The sequence below is a fragment of the Hylobates moloch genome, unplaced genomic scaffold, assembly GCF_009828535.3.
Source record: "Hylobates moloch isolate HMO894 unplaced genomic scaffold, HMol_V3 SCAFFOLD_2, whole genome shotgun sequence".
Lineage (NCBI taxonomy): Eukaryota > Metazoa > Chordata > Mammalia > Primates > Hylobatidae > Hylobates > Hylobates moloch.
In genome coordinates this window covers 173,432,336-173,455,884 of record NW_026652277.1, presented here as the reverse complement: position 1 = coordinate 173,455,884, position 23,549 = coordinate 173,432,336, and the positions used below count along the sequence as shown (strand labels likewise).

The 23,549-nt window shown below is 39.2% G+C and overlaps 1 protein-coding gene across 7 annotated transcripts in view; it reads left to right on the top strand.

Moving 5' to 3' along the window:
• Positions 1–23,549, top strand: part of PDE10A (phosphodiesterase 10A) — a 659,574-nt gene that overhangs the window by 390,056 nt on the left and 245,969 nt on the right. Inside the window, exon 2 of one of the 7 annotated variants that reach the window (XM_058435664.1) lies at positions 16,325–16,452. The exons of 5 other annotated variants lie outside the window; for them this stretch is intronic. In XM_058435664.1, coding sequence (XP_058291647.1) covers positions 16,416–16,452 — 37 coding nt within the window. In that variant the 5' untranslated portion in view covers positions 16,325–16,415. Of the gene's footprint in view, positions 1–15,691; positions 16,453–23,549 lie in introns of those variants that run through there. One more of the 7 variants, XM_058435665.1, reaches the window with a different exon arrangement.

Genomic DNA, 23,549 nt, shown 5'->3' with positions numbered 1-23,549 from the left:
CACAATGGTTGAATTAATTTACACTCCCACCAACAGTGTAAAAGTGTTCCTGTTTCTCCACATCCTCTTCAGCATCTGTTGTTTCCTGACTTTTTAATGATGGCCATTTTAACTGGCGTGAGATGGTATCTCATTGTGGTTTTGATTTGCATTTCTCTAATGAGGAGTGATGATGGGCTTTTTTTCCATATGTTTGTTGGCCACATAAATGTCTTCTTTTGAGAATTGTCTGTTCATATCCTTTGCCCACTTTTTGATGGTGTTGTTTTTTTCTTGTAAATTTGTTTAAATTCCTTGTAGATTCTGGATATTAGCCCTTTGTCAGATGGACAGATTGCAAAAATTTTCTCCCATTCTGTAGGTTGCCTCTTAACTCCAATGATAGTTTCTTTTGCTGAGCAGAAGCTCTTCAGTTTAATTAGATCCTATTTGTCAATTTGGCTTTTGTTGCCTTTGCTTTTAGTGTTTTAATCATGAAGTCTTAGCTCATGCCTATGTCCTGAATGGTATTGCCTAGGTTTTCTTCTAGGGTTTGTATGGTTTTAGGTCTTACTTTTAAGCCTTTAATCCATCTTAAGTTAATTTTTGTATAAAGTGTAAGGAAAGTCTTAGTTTTCTGCATGTGGCTAGCTAGTTTTCCCAACACCATTTATTAAATAAGGAATCCTTTCCCCATTGCTTGTTTTTGTCAGGTTTGTCAAAGATCAGATGGTTGTAGATGTGTGGTGTTATTTCTGAGGCCTCTGTTCTGTTCCATTGGTCTATATATATCTGTTTTGGTATCAGTACCATGCTGTTTTGGTTACTATAACTTTGTAGTATAGTTTGAAGTCAGGGAGCGTGATGCCTCCAGCTTAGCACATTTTAAACTTTTAAGTTTATCATATATATGTAAGGATTTGAATTAAAACCAATGCTGCAGGGAGTGTTTTTTTATGCTACTATAGCATTTTTGTCTATTTGTGTTTTAAAATGGATATTTGGTTTTCTGGGATGGACATATAATAGAGCCCTTTAAATAAAAAGCATTGATGAATGAATAGGTCAGCTTTATGGAGTTTTAAGTTTCTTTCTTCTTGTAAACAGCATAGAACCCCATTCAAGGCAATGCCAGGTAGATTATATCCTTAATTTATATTGGGCTAAAATACATTCAACAGATAATTTAACTTAAACAAACAAAAAAGCAAAAAACAACACACGTTTTGAAGAGTTATTTAAGCTCTTCATTTTGGGTGTCCCAAGTAGGAGGTGAACTTGACATTGCCTTTTGACAAAGACTGCAGAGCAGGGCAGGACCAGTGAGTAATGCTTGTGGAGGTTCAAATCTCTGGTGACCCATTCCATACAGCTATGGTTCTTTTAATTGGGAAACTTGGGTTTTGAAGGGGAGATGGTAGCCGGGACTGACAGATTTTACAATAGTAGAGCAGAGTACAGCAAAGCCAACAGTCAACAAATACTTTATTTATTGACACCAACTATACAGTCATGCTAATTTCATTCCAAGTGCAAAACTTAAACCTCATTCCAGTTTCTGTTTTCAAAGAATAACAGAAGCACAATGAAAACACTTGTCAGAGAAAGTGCTTAAAATCCATTTGGCTACTTTTTTTTGCTGTGAAAGAAAAAGCCCCCTTTGTGCCGGCCATTACGACTTATAGATATGGCTACAACACAATTCACTTTTTTCCATGTTACCAAATTTACAATGAATTACACGTGATCTTTTGATTTCCTGTCTTTCATGCCATCCTATGTGCCCCCTTTTTTTCCCAATAAAAATACCTCTTCTCTTGCTTTGCTGTTCTTATGATCCAAATGACTAATACAATACAATGAGAAAGTATCTGGGCAAAGCAACTCCGTCTCATTTTCTAATTTATTTTCATTTAAATACTTCGTTAGCTGAGGGGAAATTACATACATATCTATGATGTCATCATGGTTGTTGTACTTGAGTTAAATGTCTAATTTTTTTTTTTTCTGTTTTTGAGATGGAGTCTCGCTCTGTCGCCCAGGCTGGACTGCAGTGGCATGATCTCGGCTAACTGCAAGCTCTGCCTCCCGGGTTCATGCCATTCTTCTGCCTCAGCCTCCTGAGTAGCTGGGACTACAGGTGCCCGCCACCATGCTCGGTTAATTTTTTGTATTTTTAGTAGAGACGGGGTTTTGCCATGTTAGCCAGGACCTGCCTCCGCCTTGCAAACTGCTGAGATTACAGGCGTGAGCCACTGCGCCCGGCCAACTTAAGTCATTTTTTAGTGTCTACTCAAAACAGATTGTAAATTTAGAATTACATGAAGTACAAAGGAGGCTACAGTTTTGCACCTGGCACATAATAAGCACTCAAAAGGTGTTTGTTGGGTCAAACTGAAAAGCACGTACTCCTTATGTTTGCTATGAATTTGCATTATGGTTCAACTTGATTCAGTATGTATTTCTACTCTTGTGACTGCAAGCGGACTCTGGAAGCAGACACCTGGGTTTTAATTGAGCTTTGCCACGGACTAGCTGTGTGGCCAGCTATTTAACCTCCCTCTGCGTCAGTTTCGTTCTCTAAAATGGAAGGAATAATACTAATTCTTATAGAATTTTTGTGAAAAACACATGTGAATACCCAATGAGTATTGGCTCTTATTTATGACTGCTTTTTTGTAAATCAGCATAACCTGCCCTCTAGATTCTATCCCAGAACCTTTTCTGGTCTTCATAAACACTCCTGAAATGTTTTTGCCAATAACTTTCCTCAACCTCAGATGTGTACAACTGAAAATCCAAATTTTTCAAGTGACATTCAGAAGTGTCTGCTGTCCTTTGTACTTTTTATCTCAATTTGTGATAAAAACTGAAATAATATAGTATGCATATTTAAACTTAACAGTTTGCCTTTTGAAGTATTTTTCTTAATAATTTACATTTTCTTTAAATGAAATTTATGTTTAAAGGTAGAGTTTTAAATGTATATGATTTTTTTTTTTTTTAGTGGCTGGTTGGTTAGACTTGTTTAAAATCTGTTCCCTTGCTTTCTAACTTGTTACTTAACCTGCAGTTCATACCATATGCAGATAAGTTATTTAGCCTGGAATATAGACAATTTCGGTCTGTGACATTTTTTTCAAATTTATAATTCTTGCCATACATCCATTTGCCTTTCTTCCCTTCCTCCAGGAAGGCCTCCTTTCCTTCCTTCTTTCTATCCATTCAAAAATAATCTCTATGCCAGGGACTGTTATGTGTCTGAAGATACATGTAATTCATTTAAAATATGTGAATCAATGAATACCCGTGTACTCCCAAACCAGCCTGACAAAATATTAACTTGACTTTCAAAGTTTAAAAAAAGGTTCTAGTGTTCATTTTCATTTTTGATTGTCTTTATTTTACTTAAAGCTAAATGAAATAATAAAGAAATGAAACATTATTTTAAGTTTTAACCAATGCATTTTAAATATAAAGTAATAAACCTTTAAGAGAACAACTAAAATTGGGGAAATTTCATATTCTCTATTCCACAAGCATGTGGAGACCATCCATGCTGAGTGCCGTGGTGAACACAGCAGGCTGCATGGGACCTTATACAGCTGATACTCAGTGTCATTTCAAGTCGTTTTACCCAATTAACTTTTCCCCTGTACCTTGCTTATAAACAGAATTGGAAGCTATCTAAAGGCCTATAATATTTTGTACACTCTGTATGTTTGCAGTTGATGAAATTTTATTTTTTGGACTTCAGCAGTTTGTACAGACATGTACAAGTGAGCTTGTATATGTTGGCAATATATTAATCTGTGTTAAATATGTTGGTTTTGTGGCCGTGGCTGATTTGAAAAGAACTAGTTTCTTTTTTTTTTTTTGAGACAGAGTCTCACTCTGTCGCCCATGCTGGAGTGCAGTGGCGCAATCTCGGCTCACTGCAAGCTCCGCCTCCCAGGTTCACGCCATTCTCCTGCCTCAGCCTCTCCGAGTAGCTGGGACTACAGGCGCCCGCCACCACGCCCGGCTAATATTTTTTGTATTTTTAGCAGAGACGGGGTTTCACCGTGGTCTCGATCTCCTGACCTTGTGATCCGCCCGCCTCGGCCTCCCAAAGTGCTGGGATTACAAGCGTGAACCACCGCGCCTGGCCAGAACTAGTTTCTTAATGCTTTCATTGGGTGGTAGAATATTTGGAAAAGAAAGATACTTAAAGAGACTTTTATGAATATTTATTTTAAATATATGTTGAGTACTTCCTGTGTATTAGGGCTATGCTAGAGTCTTAACATTAATTACCTTATTTAACATTCACCAAAACTGCATAGTGTAGGTAGGGAAATTGTCCAGAGAGAGGTTACATTAATAAGTGGTGGATTAGAGATTCAAGCTCACATCTGCCTTCTCCCAGAACCCATGTTTTCTTCACTGTACTAGTATTTCAGATGTGGATTTCATGAACTATAACATCATATTTTCTTAAAATGGCGAAATAATATAGGTTTTCCACCTTTTTATGGAATATATCTGAAAGTACTGATTTGATAGCAGGGGACAAAGTAAAATCATAAAGCTCACTTTAGGCTGGGAGTGGTGGTTCACACCTGTAATCCCAGCACTTTGGGAGCCCAAGGCAGGCAGATCACCTGACCTGACCAACATGGTGAAAATCCATCACTAAAAAATAAAAATTGTGGGCTGGTGGACATGATGTATTCCAGTACCTGGAGTCAGAAAAAAAAAAAGAAAAAAAAATCTCATTTTATTTCCCTCACTCTCCGACAGTTTACTACCACCCCCAAGATAATTTTTTTTCTAATATTAAGATGGGGAAGGAGAGTATTTTCACCTAGTGTCAGTTTTAAGAATAACTTAGTTTGAAAGGTATAGACATACAGTTATACATACCATTTTTTAGAGTGGTATTTACCAGCGTTATAAATTACCTTAAGAACAAAAGATACATTTCTTATTGATGATAAAGAAAATATAAAGGCTAATACTAGTTAAAATAGAATAGAGTCATCTAGTTTTATTGGAGTGGTAACAAAAACAAAATTTAAAGCAAGCATCGTAATGAATCTTGGTTTTGGTTGCTAGATCTCTGAGCCCTCCATTCCAACGACAGTCATCTGTCAGCAATGTTTTCTGAATGTTTCTGTGTGCACGGACCTTTATGAGGTGTTTAACCTCATTTAACCTCTGTGGTTTGCAGCTTGAATTTTAAAAGGCCAAAAATAATGGTTGTTCTTTCCTGGAAGACATATGAAAATTATGTGTTGCATTTTTTTTTCTAACAGTAATTTCCCAAAATCCTTATACCTTAGTTCTTCTATCCTATCAATCAGGTAAATAGGAAAAAAAAATTCGTATCTGACATTTAGAGAAATCCCCCAAATATTGGGTGGGTCTGGAATTTGCTGATCGCTAGGTTTCTTCTGCTTTTAACTTAATGAAACATGCAGTGATGAAATTTTCTATCAGTACTTCTAGTACTAATAAGATGAAACAATGAATTAAATGAGAAATTCCTTTGTCTGTTCAGGGAATACGTGCTAAAATTTTACAGCAAAAAATAACTTACCCCCATCTAGGACCCGAGAACCTAAGGAAATTACTCATTTTGTTTTCCGTAAATTGCTGCTGTGCATGAGACACGTATTAAATTTCAATTCAAGAGCTGGGTTTTGGTACGCAACTTTCTCCTTGTATTGTTCTAATTGCTTTCTCCCTGTATATACTTTCAGAAAGTTTATGTTCCTCCCGTCTTTACTTCTTTTTCATTCCTCCACCCACATTTTCTATGCATTGACCCGTTCCACGGATATTTACTGTCTTCTTTGTTCCACATGCAGGTGATATGATGAGAACAAACAGGACAGAATCTCTGCCCTCCAGAAACTCACATTCCATGCGCCGTTCTACTCTCTCCTTTTCCACTTCCCCTGCTGTCATCCTTTAGAGTTGGTCACCCTCTGTGATGGCTGGCGACATCCTCTAGAGCATGAATGGATGCCCCACAGTTTGCGAGGTGCTGATTCCAAAGGTGCTGTCACCTGAAGTTTTGCTTACCTGCTGATTCTCTACCCTCAGATTTTAAGACAAAGTCCCCCAAGATTGTCTTTTGTCATTAGCTCAGCATTTTTTTTTTCAAGGCAAATATAAAAGAGCTATCTAAGAGAGACTGCTGTAGGTAACATTACCAAGTTCTAGATGTTGGTTTCCTGTCAAATTTCAAATCAAGGAAGCGAGTTGGTATCTCAACCTCTGAAGCCAACTAACATTCTTATGAAAAGTCACTTAAAGTATTAAGAATCGTGGATTTTGGTGGCTTCTAGACCTTACTTGTGGTTTTCTTAGTAAACTACAATATGGTAGTATGATTTAGAATATTATTTCTATATAGCTTCAGGGGTTTAAGCTATCATTCGGCCCTTGTGGATATTGTTAACATTTTTAATTAGAGATTTGCTTCTTTTAGGCCTTTTAATATATAGTATCAGTTCTCTTCTGGGACATGACTATTTGCCCCACCTGGTCAGATCTCTGAGAAAATGGCAAAATGGGAAAGGAAATATTGAAGAGTCACGGGTTTCATATTTTGTGGCATAGTGGGAGGGTCTGAATAGTTGGTGTCTGAATAAGAATTCAATTTTAAAAACTAGTTTTACTTGTGCAGTAACTTAATGGAAACATGTACTATCTCATTCTTTCTCTATAATATTATTTGATTCTCATTATATTGTTGACCTGAAGGAGGAAGTTGAGCCACAAAATACAATTTTAAAAAGATTACTTGAGCCAAGGTGAGAGGACAGCCACCTGGAAGACTCAGACCCAGGTCACCTTGGATATGAACTCTGTTAGGCCTTTGACAGAAGCAGGTTTTCCAAAGCAGTAAGAGGGACAGGGAGTGGGCTGATACAGCTGTTTGTCAGGAATTCCCGTTGGTTAGACAAATGAGATTGATCAGTGATTGACTGTACATTGGTGAACTGTGGGGTGTGGGGTATGGTGTCCAGTGAGTGGCCTTGCTTGGTTAGTTAATAGCTGCTTGTGGCAGCAGCTGGTCTAGAGTCCGCATAGCAAGCAGCTTCAAGAGCTGATTACTTAGCTCAAGGGGGGAGGTGGGATGCGACTGCTGCCTCACTCTCATGCCTCCATGGGTCTGATAATTTATAGCAGGCTCACATTCCTCAGATGAAGTTTCTTTTCTTACTGTGTTTTATTGTTAAGCACCTATATTAGTTTCCTGTGGCTGCTCTGACAAATGCCACAAACGTTGTGGCTTAAAACAACAGAAGTGCATTCTCTCATCATTCTGGAGAAGTCTGGAATCAGGGTATTGGCAGGGCTGCACACCCTCCAGAGGCTCAAAGGGAGAGTCCTTTCCTGCCTATTCCAGCTTCTGGTGGCTCCAGGCATTCCTTGGCTTGTGGCAGCATCATTCTCTTCTCTGCCTCTATTTTCACACCCCCTTCTCCTCTGTGCACTTCTCTGTCAAAACTTCCTCTGCCTCCCTCTTTTAAGGATACGTATGATTGCATGTAGGTCCCCCCCCAGATTATCAAGGATAATCTCCTTAAAGTCAACGGGCTGTGATTGCTAATCATATCTACGAAATACCTTCACAGCAACACCTTGATTCATATTTGAATTAGTTACTGGGAATATTAGACTAGTCAAGTTCCCACATAAAAGTGGCCATCACCCCCTGTAAACTTGGCACTCATATACTTCTCCTTAAACTATGACTAATCTCCAAATAAAGACACCCATAAAGTCGTACTTCCACAGGACATAATGCAGCTATCTTACTTACAACCAAAAATGTGTTAACTCTTTCCCCAGAAGAGGATGCAAAAGTTCCTGGTTGGTGTTCACTGTTTTCCTTAACATCCTGGAACTTAAATACCATGATGTAAAGTTCACTGTTATTCATGCATCTTATGTTAGATGATAAGGGATAAGAGCAGGAAGAATGCAAAGATTATTGCTTAAAAATTTATATACCCACATACTCATAACAAAATAAGAAATACTCATAAACATTGCAGACCTTATTTCTGAAACTGACTGCCTGGTCCTAGATAGTGTTTATAGCTACTTTCTTCCATTACTCATTCCATATTCCCTTTGCCCTCTGGGAGCACCACAGCCTGTTGGTCAGGGTTATTTGCCTGTAGGGTGACCCAGACCCTCATTCCTGGGAGCCTGGGTCATTAACAGTCCTGCCTGAAAGGGGTTGTTGGTTTTCCATTGACTTCAGTCACAGGGCATGGTGGCAGATGCCCTAAGGGGTATTCTGCATTCCAGACACGTTCTTCCTAACCTCCTTTGTGTAGCCGAAAAGCAACCAGGTGTCCAGGTGGTTGATTAGGACAAGGGGCCAAACCAAAAGGAATAACTAAGCCTTTGTTCACTTGCTGGGATAAGCAAGAGACACAAAATGTTGCTGGCTCCCCAGAGGTGCTGGCTGTCATCTGCAGAATGGTACTGGGTGAGAGTCAGGTGGATCAGCTCAGATGAGAGGTGCATTTCACTGCTGGGAAGTCTCAAACAAAAGGCTCCTGCCTCTTTATGGGCCTGTTGGCTGGGGGAGGGGCTAGGTATGGGAAAGTACCAAATCAAAGGGAAGAAAAGTACCTCCTCCAGGCCCCCAGTAAGAAGGCGGCTGAATGGAGGTGCCTGGACAAGGAAGGAAGATACATGTATGAGCATGGCTGGCCCAGGGGTCAGGGAAGCCTGAGTCTTCAACTGCACCTCCTTCCAGAAAACTGCAGTGCACTGACTGTGCACCAAGCATGTTGTGTGGTGGGGTCAGCTTTTCTCCATAAGGGCTAATGACAGGCACAACTTTGTAACTGCCTCTGTTGGACCTGAAAGATCACACAGAGGATTTGGGCCTGGAGCCAGACTACCCGATGGTAGCGGCTCCATTTCCTCTTGGCAATCAGGATCAATCACCCCAGCCAGTACTTGGCCTATTGATTTAGAGGCCTGAGGAGCCCCAAGTGGCTGGGTGGCAGTCTCAACTTCCAGTTCAGTGCAGCCATTGTGTCTTCTGGTAGAAACATTTCTCCCTTCGAAGCTAAGGACCAGCAGAGCATAAGGTTGTGGGAACAGGAAGTGAACATTTTAGTAGTAAATCACCAGGAGTAATATTAAGGGGTGCCATTCCTATTCCTCCCTACCCTTGATTCCTGGACCCATGAATCCTGGCTATGGGAGAAATGGTATCATACATTAGACACTAGTTTAGGACACATACGATCTCCCACAGAACATTGCCCCAGCCCTGCAAGGTATCCCACCTACCTGCTGCTGAGACTTCAAATACCACTTTTCATTTCTGTCAAGCCAGCTGCTTCAGGATATGGGGACATGGTTTGAACAGAGAATTCCATGATCGTGGGTCCATTGTCATACCCCATTTGCTGTGAAGTAAGTTCCTTGATTAGAAGGAATGCTGTGTGGAATTCCTTGAAGTGATATCATTTAGGGCCCACTTGGATAATACAGGGTAAACTCCTCCTCTCAAGATCTTTAACTATAATCTCATCTTTTGCCATAAGGCAATATTCTACAGGTTCCAGGGATTTGATGTGGGTATCTTTTGGGAAGTGATTTTTGGCCTCCTAGAGTATCTGACTGTTTTACTTGCAAACTTTGGAGAAGCAGTAAGACTGAAGAGGTAGTAGAGAATATACGTTAAAGAGGATTTTTAGGCACACTAATTTGTTTTGAAACATAGCTCAGGTACACATTTGCTATGTAAACTTTGGCAAGTGACCTAACTTCTTAATCCTCTTTCCTCTACTGTAAAATGAGGATAGTAAGAATAATTTATCTGGATTATTTTGAAGATTAAATGATTTAGTAAATGGAAAATAATTAGTATACTGCCCTGCACATAGTAGGCATTCAACAGATTCAGACTAATGCTGTCACAAGCAGCTGGCTCAGAAAAGCTTTGCATCGATCAAGCAGCTGTGGAGGCCGCTACTTGGTGGTTGACAAATATGGGTGTGTTTTGTTTGTATTTATAAAAATTTTGAGTTATTTGCAGCATGAAGAAATACTGGTAAGACACACAGGAAAACATACTTGTGTGTTTCCTTGGGGAGAAATCTGGTAAGAATGAGACTTCTCAATATATATATTTTATATTGTTTTAATTTTTGAATGTGTAACAATTTGAAAAGGACAACTAAATAAAGAACTTCAAGAGATAAAAGTTCGTAAATAGAGAGTCATCTATACTTGTCTTGATTAAAAAATAAGACAAGCTAATAAAAATCCCCAAAGAGTAAAACCTGTTTTTTTTTGTTTGTTCTCGTGACCCTTGAATCCATGGTGTTCCTTTTGGTATATAGTTATTTTTTTTCCTTTGAGTTGAGTCAAATTTTTATATTCAGTTTTTTTTTTTCTTAACAGTTTTCCACTTAAATTTAAATTTCACTGGTTGTTTTCATTGTGCATTTAAACACAGGTAGATTTATTTTATTTAGACTTGACAATTAGATCATTTGATGTGAACAACTGTACCTTAGAAAAATGTACTTAATTTGAAATATAGTCCTGTTATTAAATCGACATAGAAATCATATGCTTGTAATGATTTGCTTCTGCATACTGAAGAAGCTCTCACTGTACAGTTTTTATTTTTCCATTGGTTGTGACTTTTGATTTTTGGGCCCTGTATTTCCACTTACCTCATGAAGCTCCATAGTGACTACTCAAAACAGCCTACATAGAGAAATATGGTGTTATGGTGAATATCTGCCTTCAAATATTAGCACTGTACTTCTGTGTAGGGCTGTATATTTTTGAAAAAATTCGGTTTGTTTAAGCTTCATAAAATCCCTGGGAAATAGGTGGGTCAGGCGTAGCTAATGTTATTTATCTTCAGCTGTTCTTATTGTCTACCTGCTTAAGTAAAAGCAGGGACCATGTTGTTGTCATCCTTAGATTTCTAGTATCTAGCATGTTGTTGGTGCTCAAAAATAGTTACTGAATATACAGATAAGCATGTAGTCGGATAAAGAGATAAGGAAAATCACTGAAACCACATTTGGTGGCAAGTAAATGAAATAATCAAAACTAGGAACCCTGTTGTTAGACTTCTAGTCCAAATGTTCCTCTCAGAACAACTGACTGATTGATAGTCTCTGCTTTAAATATGAGATCAGTTTAGGGCTACTCAAATCCTTTGTGCCAAAGAGAATATATTAATCCCCAGTCCAAGTAGGATTTAGCACTTTTGTCCACCAGAATAATCAAAGCAAAATTCTCAAATTATAAGAGCCTCAGAAACACATGATGAGAAATTGTTTTGTTCTGTTTATCATACTTTTAAGCAAAATACTTATGCTTATCTGTCTTAGTGAATTCGGGCTGCTCCAACAAGTACCACACACTGGGTGACTTTGAAACATTTATTTCTCACAGTTCTGGGGGCTGGGAAGTCAGAGACCATGATGCTGGCTGATGCAGTTCCTGGGGAGGGCCCTCTCCCTGGTTGACAGATGGCTGCCTTCTTACAAGAGAAATGTTTTGAGAGGCAAATCATCCGTTTCTCATTTCTTATAAGGACACTAATCTCTCTCTCAGCTCTTGTGAGGGCACTAATCCTGTCAGTGACGGCTGTACTCTCATGACCTAATTACCTCCCAAGGACCCCGCCTCCAAATGCCACTGCACTGGGGATCAAGGCTTCAACATATGAATTTTGGGGGGACACATTCTGTCCATAGCACTGTTCTTCTGTCAAAGCAGGGTGTGGTTCTAATTAGTATTAAATGGTCTAAAGTATTCTTTTGGAAAGGAAAGATTTAAATTAACACCTGAATATTTTTATGAGTGGTAAAGTTAGAATTGAAACTGTTGACAGGTTTTCTTACCTCATATTTTCTCCATGGTGTCACCATAATGGATCTAAAAAGGAAATTAATATTTATTTTTATCACCAGTTTTTCTAACTTAATGTGCTAAAAATTATATAATTTGACAAGTCAAAAATTGAACTTACCATCTTCTTTCTCATTGGGTAGGAGACTTACCATCTTCTTTCTCATTGGGTAGGAGACTTACCATCTTCTTTCTCATTGGGTAGGAGACTTACTAATCTTCTTTCTCTTCTCATTGGGTAGGACACTTACCATCTTCTTTCTCATTACACCATATATATGTGAGTTTGAAAGCTGGTAAGCTGGTACTTATCTTTATTCTCATTCACTACTCTCTCCACATTCAGTCCATTAAATAAGTCCTGCTGGTTATGTTTTTAAAATATCTCTCAACTACATCACCATTACCCTATATATGCACATTACTTTTTCCTTAAAACTAATTGTCCTCACTAAAGGCTGATGGATGTTTCAGAAACTCACAGTAAACTTACTTGAGCTGGAATATAATCAGGACCTTTCACTAATTCACAAGAACCAGCCTCATTTCTACCTCTTTGCCTCTTATTTAAGCTCTGGCAACATCAAACTGTTTGTAGTCCCATGCCCTTCTTGCATCAGTACCTTCTCATGCTGTCATCTCTGAAAATTCCAGACCACTTACTTGCTCGCTTAATTTCTTCTCATTAAGGCTCAGCTCAGGTTTCATTTCCAGAAGACATACCCGAACCATTCCTCCTCATGACTGTCTCCTGACCCCAAGTATTGGGTTCATTTATTCAAACATTCATTAATTTAAATATGTATTGAGCAAGCACTTACTATTGACCAGGCACTGTTCTAAGTGCTTGTGATACATCAGTGAACAAAACAGAAGAGTCCTGTCCTTGTGAATTCATATAGTCTAGTAAAAGAAATGGACAGCAAATAAAAGTAAATTACGTAGGATATTCGAAAGTTTAGAGTGCCACAGGAAAAATGATGTAGAACAGAATGAGGAGGGTCAGGATTTGGGCTAGTGGGGGCTGGGAGACAACAATATTAAATACCATGTAGCTCTCCTTTGAGATGGTGACATTTTGAACAGTAGCTTGCAGGAGATGTGATGTAGACACCTGAGGAAAGAACAGTATTACAGGCAGAGGCACAAGCCAGGGAAAAGGCCAGGATGTAGATGTATGCCTAGTTTGTGCAAGGTCAGAGAGGTCATGAGGGATAGGCCATGTAAGGACTTTGGCCTTCGCCATGTGAGATGAGGGGATGTTGGAGGGTTTTTAGCAGAGCAGCAACATGATCTAGTTTATGTTTTGACAGGGTGCTATATTGAGACCAGACTTTAGATGCATGCATGTTAACCAGTTAGAAAGCTATTGGAGTAGCCAGGTGAAGGATGATAGTGGCTTGAATTGATGGTGTTGACTGTTGAGAAGGTGAAACATGATTAGGTTTTGGATGAATTCTGAAGTTTGCAACAACAGGACTGCTTAATGGTATGGATGTGAGGTGTGAGAGACAGTGAAGAGTCAGGGAGGACTTGTATCTTCCCTGTCATTCTCCCTAATCTTGTGCATGTAACTGGTCATCTAGTCTTGTCAGTCTGCTATTTAATTATCAGTTTTATTCTGCTGCTGTTTCTCAACTGCACTGCCGCAGTGGGGCTGACTAATGGGCATTCCTAGCTTCAGTCACTTCTTTCTATGGGAGTTAAGAGCATTCTAAAATCCACATCTGCTTATATCATTCTCAAGGATAAATCTTGCGTGTTTCCATCCACCTACAAATAAAATTCTGAAGTCCTTAGCATGGCATACAGTATCCTTAAACTGCCTTTGCTTACTCTGAGCAGCTATCCTCCACCTCTTCCACATGCCTTTCATCATATATAATTTTTGAATTTCCTAAAAGGTTGATCCTTCATGCCTTCTTGGGAGGGTATGTGCTGTTCCTTCTGTCTGGGATGCCCTTTCCATCTTGTCTGTTCGTGGATTACAAGGCTAAATTTGGACGTCCATTTGTCTGTGAGAAGCTTCTCTGACCTTAGTATCTCACCTAGTCTGTTGCTTTTCTTCCTTTTCCTATAGACCTCATGTACAGTTATTATACTTCTTATCCCACTGATTTGTAGCTGTTTATGGTTGGTCTTCCCTTAAGGGAAGCGGCAGTAGTTTTATTTTACCATTATTTAGCAGAGGCCCAATACATGCGTGATTGACTTTTGGGCAGTTGGGACACTAAGGCAGAAATGGGTAGAAATAAATTGGAGAGACTGACTTTATATTATGCCATGTAAGAAAAAAACAGAAAAAGAGTTTGGCGGCCAAAAAGGGTAAATGCATTTAGTAGGAAAGAGTTGAGGTATAGCTGTGGGTTTTATGGAAGTCTTGAGGACCATAGGAATGGGGAGAGTAGCGGGAGATGAAGGTTGTTTGGGGCCAGATGGTGGAGGTGCTTCCATACTCTGTTTTTCATCTTCGTTCTGGAACAGTGAGGAACTAATCAAGTTTTTTAAATAAAAATCTGAAACAGACTGTTGTTCTTTTGGTTAAATTGGACTTTGCCCCTACCATGTTGTTTCACTGCATTATAGCATTTACAAAAGGGAATCTGTAACAGTCAAAAATACTTCTGGATTCTTGCAGGGAGGGTAGGGACCATGGGGAGGAGTAAGAAGTTTCCCCTTACAAAATCTTGACTTAATTTGTCATGGACAAAAAAAAAAATTCAGACAAAACTCTTGACAGTGCAGCCATCCAAAGAAGAAGAAAAGCTGCTGTCTGTTGGACTAAAAGAGATGCTGGGCTTCCCTTAGGCTGAGGCTGGCGGCCCTGAGCATCTGGGCAATTCGGCCCACAATTGGGACCCCTGTATTTACCTGAAGTCAGTCCGGATTGAATGAAGCAGGAACTTCCTGCTTGTACTGAGCTCAAGGTTGTGGCTCACCCAGTGGGCGCTCCTGGTTCCTGTCTCTAGCCAGGGCGAGCAGAGGCCCGTGGAGATGGCACAGAAGTGACCCGGTGCAAGGAGTGGCAGGGCCCATGTTTGGAGAGTTTCCCGGGTTTCTCTTGTTTTGTGTATTTTCTGTTGTGTCCTCTAGCTGCTGGACTCGGGTCTCGGGCCCTCCCTAGCTGTAGGAAGTTTCCTACCCATCCTAGGAAGCCCAGGCTGGAAGCGGGTGGGCGGCGTTTCTAGGGTGGGCATGATGTCATCAGAAGTGCCTGTGCTCACCTGTGATGTGCCACCTTCGCTGTGGCTGCTGATTGCGTGAGGGCCGCTCTAGTCCAGGCTTGAAGTGGATGGTGGCTGGGAGGCAGGGACTCATAGCAGGGGGCCCATGTGTGGGGAGCTCCAAGAGTGAGGGGACCTGGGGTGAATGAGTGCCTCAGATGGACTCCAGAACCATGGGTGTAAAGCCCATTGGCAGCTCCTTGGCTTGGCACCCAGAGATGGGGGTCGCCTGTGCCCTTGGGGGTGTGGGGCCTTTACAGCCCGTTCAGTAGCTGCGTGGTCCCAGCTTCCTGCTGTGCTGAAGCCCTAGAAGACTTCCCAGAGTTTCTTGAGCATGGAGTGTTGCGTGCTACCCTGGAAGGTCTTGGAGTGCCAGCTGGGCATGGGCTGGTCACAGACTTTTGGGCCCAAGGATCATTCCGCGTCCCCCAGGAGAGTACTTCTGAGAGTAGAGTAGTGTAAAGAAAGATTGATCAGGAGACCTGAAACCAGAAAGGCGAGTTGAGGGAGAAGGCTGTGCACTGGCATGGGGCTGTTCAGTTAGAGCACCTTTTGGCTGCAAGTAAGAGAAACCTGCTTCAGATTACTTAGACAATAGGGAAAATTGGCATCATAAAACATGAGCCTTTGAGGAAGGGCAACTCCAGGATTGATGGATTCAGTTACTCACACCCTTCGGATCTGCTTCTTTACCCTTCCCACTTTGCTAATGGACTTTGTTTTGATGGTGGCAAGATCAGCTCGTTGGCTGTAGGCCTGATATGCACATTGGAAGAAGAGCGGACTTTTCTGTGTGAGAGCTAAACTAATGACTTTCAAGGAAGGAGAGCATTACCATGACTGACGTAGCAAACTGGGATTTATTCTGAGCTGGAGATGGTGACCTTCCCTGAGAGGGGAAAATGATGGCTAACTGTCTGAACAAAGGCAATAGCAGTGGGAATGAAGAAGGTTTAAAGGAGGCAGAAACACTGTGAGGGTACTGTTGACAGAAATCAGTGATTTGCATTTAGGGATTGAAGAAGAGGGTGGATTTGGAGGATGACTGGGATATTTCGTTTAGATGATTAAGAGGAGGATGATTTCACTTAAAGAGATGGGATATGAAAGATGGAGGAGAAGGAGAAGAGGGAGAAGATTCAAGTAGGTTAAGGTGTAGCCATGCTGAGAATTATCTGTTAGTTATTTGATTTTTTTGTTTTGTTTTTGTTTAGAAGCTAATGGTGTAGATATAGAAGTCATCCACAGAGATGTTACAGTTGAAGAGATGGGGGTAGAGAAGACTTTGAAGGAAAAGAATGTAGAATGAGGATAGAAGAGAGGAAATCCCAACATTTAACAGGTGAGTAGAGGACACGAAGCCAGCAAAAGAAATTTCGAAGGGACATTCAGATAGACAGGAAGCAAACTAGTACTCTATAGCTCTGTTTTGATCTGCCAATTCATTAAAATTATCAATTGATGAAAACTTTGTTTTGTTTACACCTTGACTCTCTTTGGTGCCAACCTTCAGTCAAGCCCCGTGCAGTATCATTGGCAGGGTTTCATTGCACCGAAAAGTTTACAGTGTTTCATACTGGATGAGTTAGTTTTAATGGCTTTTGAGGATCTCTGTGATGTTCTAGTTGGGTGATTTTTCCCTTTATTTTTCGCAGGGTGGTTACATATTTGCTTTAGGCAAATTGATTATTGGCTAAATGACCTGCTTTACCATGTTATGTAGGAGAAATTTCCAAGAAACTAAGGGATTAGTTAACAATATCTGATACTACTGAGACCAAGGGAGATGAAGACTGAGGTAATGATATTTAGCAATTTGGAAAGTTGGTTTAGCCAAAAAATGATTTTAGTGCAGTTATAGGGAATGAAATCATTGGGTGATTATTAACGGATGAATTAGAATTAAGGATATTAAAATAAGCACTGGACTACTCTTTTGACTGTGATGGTGAAAGGAAAATAGAAGGTGTGATGGGTTTACCAGGTGTGAAGGACGTTTTGTTGTTGATCATGTTTCAGGATTGGTGGAAGTGTGAGTGTCTTAGAAATCTTTACATTAAAAGGGGTAAGGAGAGTTTGAAGACATGAGACATAAAGGGGAAATAACTGAGTGAGCAAAGAAAAGAAGGAATCAAGAACCAAAAAAGAGAGCCAGCTGAGTTAGGAGAGAAGCTAGAAAGTGGGTAGAGGTTCAGAGAAACATTGAAGAGGAAAAATAAAGGATCCTCTGAGTAACAAAAGGCTAGGTCATGTGTCAGGGTGATCATGCTGTGTCCGGATGCTTAGGAGCAATGGAACGGTCTTGGTCCGGCAGCTGTGGGATCAGTATAGGGAGCCATCTAAGAGACAGAAAAGAATTGACATGACTGCATTTTTCTCGAACCAGTTAGAAATGCAGGTCACAAAACTCGAATGATTGGGTTTACCTAGTGTGGGGTGGGACTAAGCAAAGAATTCTGTGGTGCTTGCTGAGGTGTTATTGCAGTAATTGGCAATGGTCTTTAAACTCAATAGTGAGGTGAGGCAAAGTTAATTCAAATGGGAGAGAAATTAGATGAACAGTCACCACAGTGTACAGTTGAGGGCAAATACCTGGCTCAAAAGTAATGAAAGGAAGAATGAGGTGTAAGGATAGGATGGTGTCCTCAGAGAGGGGAATTTTGGCACAAGAGGGAGTAAATAATTTTTCTACTTATTCATGGTTTATAACGGCATGACCTCTAACCCACACAGAGGAGTAGCAGGGAGCAAGTGAATCATATCCTGTTTTAACAGGTAAGCTTGAGGGAATAATAAGCAGTTATAATGTAATATCAGAAATCTATTGTTTTATTAGCTGCATAACCAGGATGACAGTTTACGAGGTGTATTAGTTTGAGATGGTTGTAAATCATGGTATAAATGCACTCTCACTTTTAACAAAGAGCTTTTTAATGTACAGTCTGAGCCAAGACTAGTAAGTAAAACTCTTATTTTTGTTATTCAGAATGTACGTGTTGATTATATTGACAAGATTAATTTTCAAATAGCAAATGTGACGTTTCTCTGAATATTTTAAAGTTGTTTTAAAATGATTTTTAAGTCAAGGATAGGTTTTTTGAAAATTAACTTTGAGGTGAAATAGTTTTTATGAGGCAGTTTCTGTCTTTAGCAAATTCTCTTTGAATCCCTCAATCCTGGATCCAGTAGTGTGACTGAGCTCCACTTGCCTGAGTGGGTGGAACTCTCTCCCCTGCCTTGTTTAGAGGTGCAAATATTGGCCAAAATTTGAAAGCAGTTAACCTGTTCCCAATCCCCAAGCACCATTTTTAGTAGAGCTAATATAAGAGGCACACGTACATTTTCTAACAAATTGCTTTTTTTTTTTTTTTTTAAGAATGTAATGGAGTCACTGTTCTGGAACTACAACTTTGACATTTATTTGCATAAGTAGGAGTGGAAGTGGTTCTCATATGCAGCTAGAACACCCCTTTAAAAAAACTCACTTTCTCTTTAAGTTTGAGTTTGAAGGCAGAGGCTTTTATTATTATTAATGCCATATGTTGAACAGTTTATTTTGTTAATAAGTTGCTAAAACCTGTTCCGCTCCCAACTTTAACCTACACTCTCACAATTACAAACACCTTCCTTCCTCCAGGGTTCACACAGTAATGGCTGAAGTGCCAGGCACTATAAGCTGATAAGATAAGAAGCACATGGCGCATTGTCATAAGCCAGGGGTCCCTACTGGGCCGGCTGACGCACACAGTCTTCCCCTGATGTCAGAGGGCCGAGAAGTAGCACCTTGGCTCTTTTCCCAAATTTTGTGCCAGAGCAGGGGAAAAGACTCTTTGTTTGAAAAAGCAGCTATTGAGGTTTTTTTTTTTTTTTTTTTTATTGCTTTTCTTGACTGTAGGCCAGATTCCTGTCTGTTTAAATGGTTTGGTATTTCTGAATTGTTTGGCAGAAATAATGTTTGCTAGCAAAAATACATTCAATTCATTATACATAATGTTTTATGATCAGTTCGCTGCCACTTATAAGGCTTTGAATTTGGCATTTTTTTGGTGAAAAAGTAAGTGTGGCAAATTCGATGAAAGGCATAGTTCAATATGTCTCATATAAGCTCTTAAACTCTGTCACCAGTATTTGGACAATGAACCCTGTCTTAGTAACTATGAGGACGGAGAAAGCCAAATGTGGACTAGGGTCATTTCAGTAACATTTAATGCCTCACAAGCTGTTTATCTCAATTGCTTATTGGCATTTATACTGAAATATGAAAAATGTTAGATTCGTGAGATGGAACTGTTCAAGACTAGTAGTGATCTACTAATGCATATGCCAAACACACTCTCTCTACTGATAAAAAAAAATCCAGACATCAGAACATGCTGTATGACCAAATTGTCATCATAGTGAAAAGTCTGTGCAGTACATTATTCTATAAAATGTCGTTTAACTATCTTAATGGCTCCTTATGAAGTCCTAAAGAATGAAGATAATTACAAACCTGTAATTTTATGGCTGCCTTGTTGAAAAGGGCAGACCAAGGTGCCTATATTAGGATGAAAGACCTGAACATCTAAATAGCCTAGCACATTATATATAAAATTTTTAGTCATTAATTATGAGATTAGCTCAGATTAGTGAAATATAGCAAGTTTTGCATTGTCATCTAAACTTGAAATTTTAACACGAACGCTAGTTGAACAAAGTTGGCAGTGAGAATTGTGGATTACAATTAGCACTCTACAGACAGAACGGTGAGACATACTGGAAGTAAACCTGAGGATGACTGCTTTTTTGTTTGTTTGTTTGAGACAGGGTCTCATTCTGTCGCCCAGGCTGGAGTGCAGTGGCACGATCATGGCTCATTGCAGCTTCAACCTCCCTGGGCTCAGGTGATCCTCCCACCAAAGCCTCCGGGGTTTCACCATGTTGCTCAGGCTGGTCTCAAACTCCTAAGGCTCAAACAAGCCTCCAGCCTTGGCTTCACAAAGTTCTGGGATTACAGGAGTGAGCCACGGCACACAGCCGAGTGACTATTTAATGTTTACATTTTTGTCACCAAGGAAGCAAAAGAAAGTGTTTTAGGAATTTAGAAATGCCGCTGAATTGTTAAAATGACATTTTTGAATTAAAGTATTTTACAGAAACCACTTTATAACAATATCATATTGTATCTTTTGATGTTTTGTTGACTAGGTATAAACTAATTTTTTTATACTTAGGTGGTAATAAGAGCTGATATTTTCTGAGTTTTTTAAAGCAGTTTTCATATATGAGGTGTAGAGATTATTATTATGTCCATTTTCCAAATGAGGAAATTGAGGCATAGAAATGTTAAGTGACGTATTTCAGTAAATCTGTAAATGGTAGAGCTAAGAGTACCTTGGTAGTCATCTTTGAAGATTAGAATTTTGTGTTTAAAATTAAATGCTGCCATAGAGACCAGAATAATAATGCCACCTTTCTTGGAGCACTAAACTTGCTCTCGTGAAAGGATTAAGTATTAGGAAAGGAAATTAGAGTTTTAGAGGTAATAGGTGACATACATGAAACTTTCAAGAAAGCGGAAGTGACATATTTAAATCTTTCTCTGATGTAAAGATAAGCGGAAACAATTCTTCTGTGCTTCACTGCTCTGCGCAGTAAGTTCATGTTAGTAGGGTGCACAGCTTAGATGCCTGTGTTTCTACTCATAGCATTTCTTAGTCACTAGGGACAATTTGGCTCCTAAATGTTAAGAACTAATTAGCAGCTGTTAGAGTGGAGGGACAAGATGTTTGACAGCAGCATAGCAAGTTGGGGGCTGTGGAATGAATGATCTGAAGTGGAACAGCTGTAGTGTGAGCAAGTGAATAGAAACTTTTGAAGTATTCGCAGCACAGCTTCAAACAGTGTAGCATGACTGTGGATTATGAGAAAATAAATACAGGCAGGTCAACTGGTACCAAACACTTATGAATGGGGATTTCTTTTTAAAAGCAAAATCAGTTTGCCTAAGAGGTGAAGTGTAATGCTTCCAAAGGGTATCACAATGCGTGAAAATGGCTAAGGTCACAAATGAGAGAACTATCTCTCCAAGAAAAAAATGTGAAGAGAACTGTCTTAGGAACTCTGGCCTGTCTCACTCAGATAACGTGATCCATAGCAGTGATACTGACTCTCAAGCATAGGAATGTTTAGAGTATCTCATTGATGATGCCTACGTGGTGTGTAATTTCTTGTTCCAGTCTATTGGCAGGACTTGAATTCCTAGGTTTCCCAACAGAATTTCATGGTGTATGCTTCTCCAGTATTTTCATATTTGTCAGCAAAGATCTAGTAAAATAAATAATGAAATCAATTTTTTTGCAAGGTAAGCAAGGCAGAGGACAGATGTGGTTCCCAAAGACTCAGCTTGCTATTCTGCTAGCAAACAGCTGGCAGATTCAGTGTCATATAAGTGTCATAGATGGGATCAAAATAATGAAATTACTAGAAGTAATGAAAGCACTTCAGTAAGATAATGGTTTTATCCATCTGTTCATTTGATCCTGAAACATTTGTTGAATGCTTAGTGTGTGAAAGTATAGTTGATTCTCATTATTTTTGAATTTTGTATTTGCTCATTTGTTTACTCACTAAAATTGATTTGTAACCCCAATCCTCACAGTGCTTTCACTGTCATTTGTGGACATGTGCATGTGCAGAGTAAGGTTATGTATTGATTGGTTGATGAAATGTCGCCAAAGGCTTTTAGGAACATAACCTTGTATTTCCACTAGGAGCAAGCATTGGTCAAGGATTTGCTGATTCAGTGTGTGCATGGACTTTATAGAACATAATGCTACTAATAATAATCGACTGTAATTACTAGCGCTGAGGATCAGATGAATAAGACGTAGTTTCTACTTCAAAGACCAGAGAAAGACTTTATATCAATGCTTAAGAAAGTGATGTATGTCTTATATAGCATTGATTTTCTGGCAGACCCTTTTGTGTTGAGATGCCAGCTTATCATTAAAGAAAATTGAGTTATTTCCTCTTTTAAAATTAAGTAGTGTTTGAGAAGGTTGGTTTTGATTTTGAAAATATACAGCTTAAAAGAAATATGCTGTTTTCTTGATATTAACAAAGCAAAATCATGTGAATTGTAAAATTCAAGTGTGTATGTTTTGAAAGTATATGAGAAAATATCACTGTTGGCCCGGTATTAATTCTTACTCAAGGACTGTCCATTTATTATGATTGTTTCTCCTAGTGGCTTGAGCTAAATTTAAGCATTAGGAACACGGTAGTGCTACATTTGCTTGTTTTAAATATCAGATCAAATTGATGGTTTTTGTTTTTGTATGCTTATTGTTTTTGACACAACATTTTTCCAGTTATTAAAAGATTCATTCTGCCTTTTAAACGATTTTAAATATACTTTTTTTCAGAAAGGAGAGCATTAGTTTGCTAGGGCTGCCATTAGGATACTAGTCATATTGGATTAAGGACTTACCCTATGGGTCTCATTTTACTTCATCATCTTCTTAAGGGTCCCTTCTCTGCACAGAGTCACATTCTGAGGTACTAGGGGTTAGGACTTCAACATTTTGGAGGAACACAGTTTAGTCCACAACAGAGAAGAAAGTACATTGTAGTTTCTTTCCTAACTTTTCTTGGCTCCCCATTGGTTAAAACAGGTAATTTTTGTATAGCTTACATTGGAAAGTTTTTCCTGCTTAATTTTTTCCTCTCCAGAAAACAAACACTTTTGGCACTTTCAATTTTTTTCTTTTTCTCTTAACAGCAAAGAACATATGTGGGTTTATGCAGCTTTATGCAGTTCTGTGTTTCCTTCAACATTTATTGATAGTGCCTACACACCGGGAACAGTAAACCGGAATGAGAGTAAGGAGTAACATTTCCTGTGAAGCATTCTTCCTTGGTTAAAAAACAAATTTTGGGAGTAGATTTAAGAAGAGGGTATGAGTTTAACAAGACAAGAGGAACATTTCCTATAAAGAGACATGAAACAAGCAGTTTGAACGGAGGGAAGACTGTCACAGACTGTGAAGGTAAACAGATAATTATATTATACTACAAATTGGAACATAAGAATTTTGGGAAGACACAAACATTCAGACCCACGGCAGTCACTTAAACAATGGTGATATCAGGGTTAATTTTTAAGCACATTGGAAAGGTTGGAATATGTTCTTTGAATATTGACACAGTCTTACAACACTCATGCAAAAGAAGAAAGAATGATAAATTAATTTCGTCATGTGGAACCCAGGACAGATTATGGCAGTTACATGGGCTGTTTCCACTGTGCATTTTAATAGTCTCAATTAGGGACAATTTAGATTATTTCCTTGAGTAAGGAGAAAAAAAGGCCCCTACAACAATGCCGTTCAACAGAAATATAACGTGAAGATGACAGATGTAAGTTAAAATATTCTAGTAGCCACTTTAAAAAAGTAA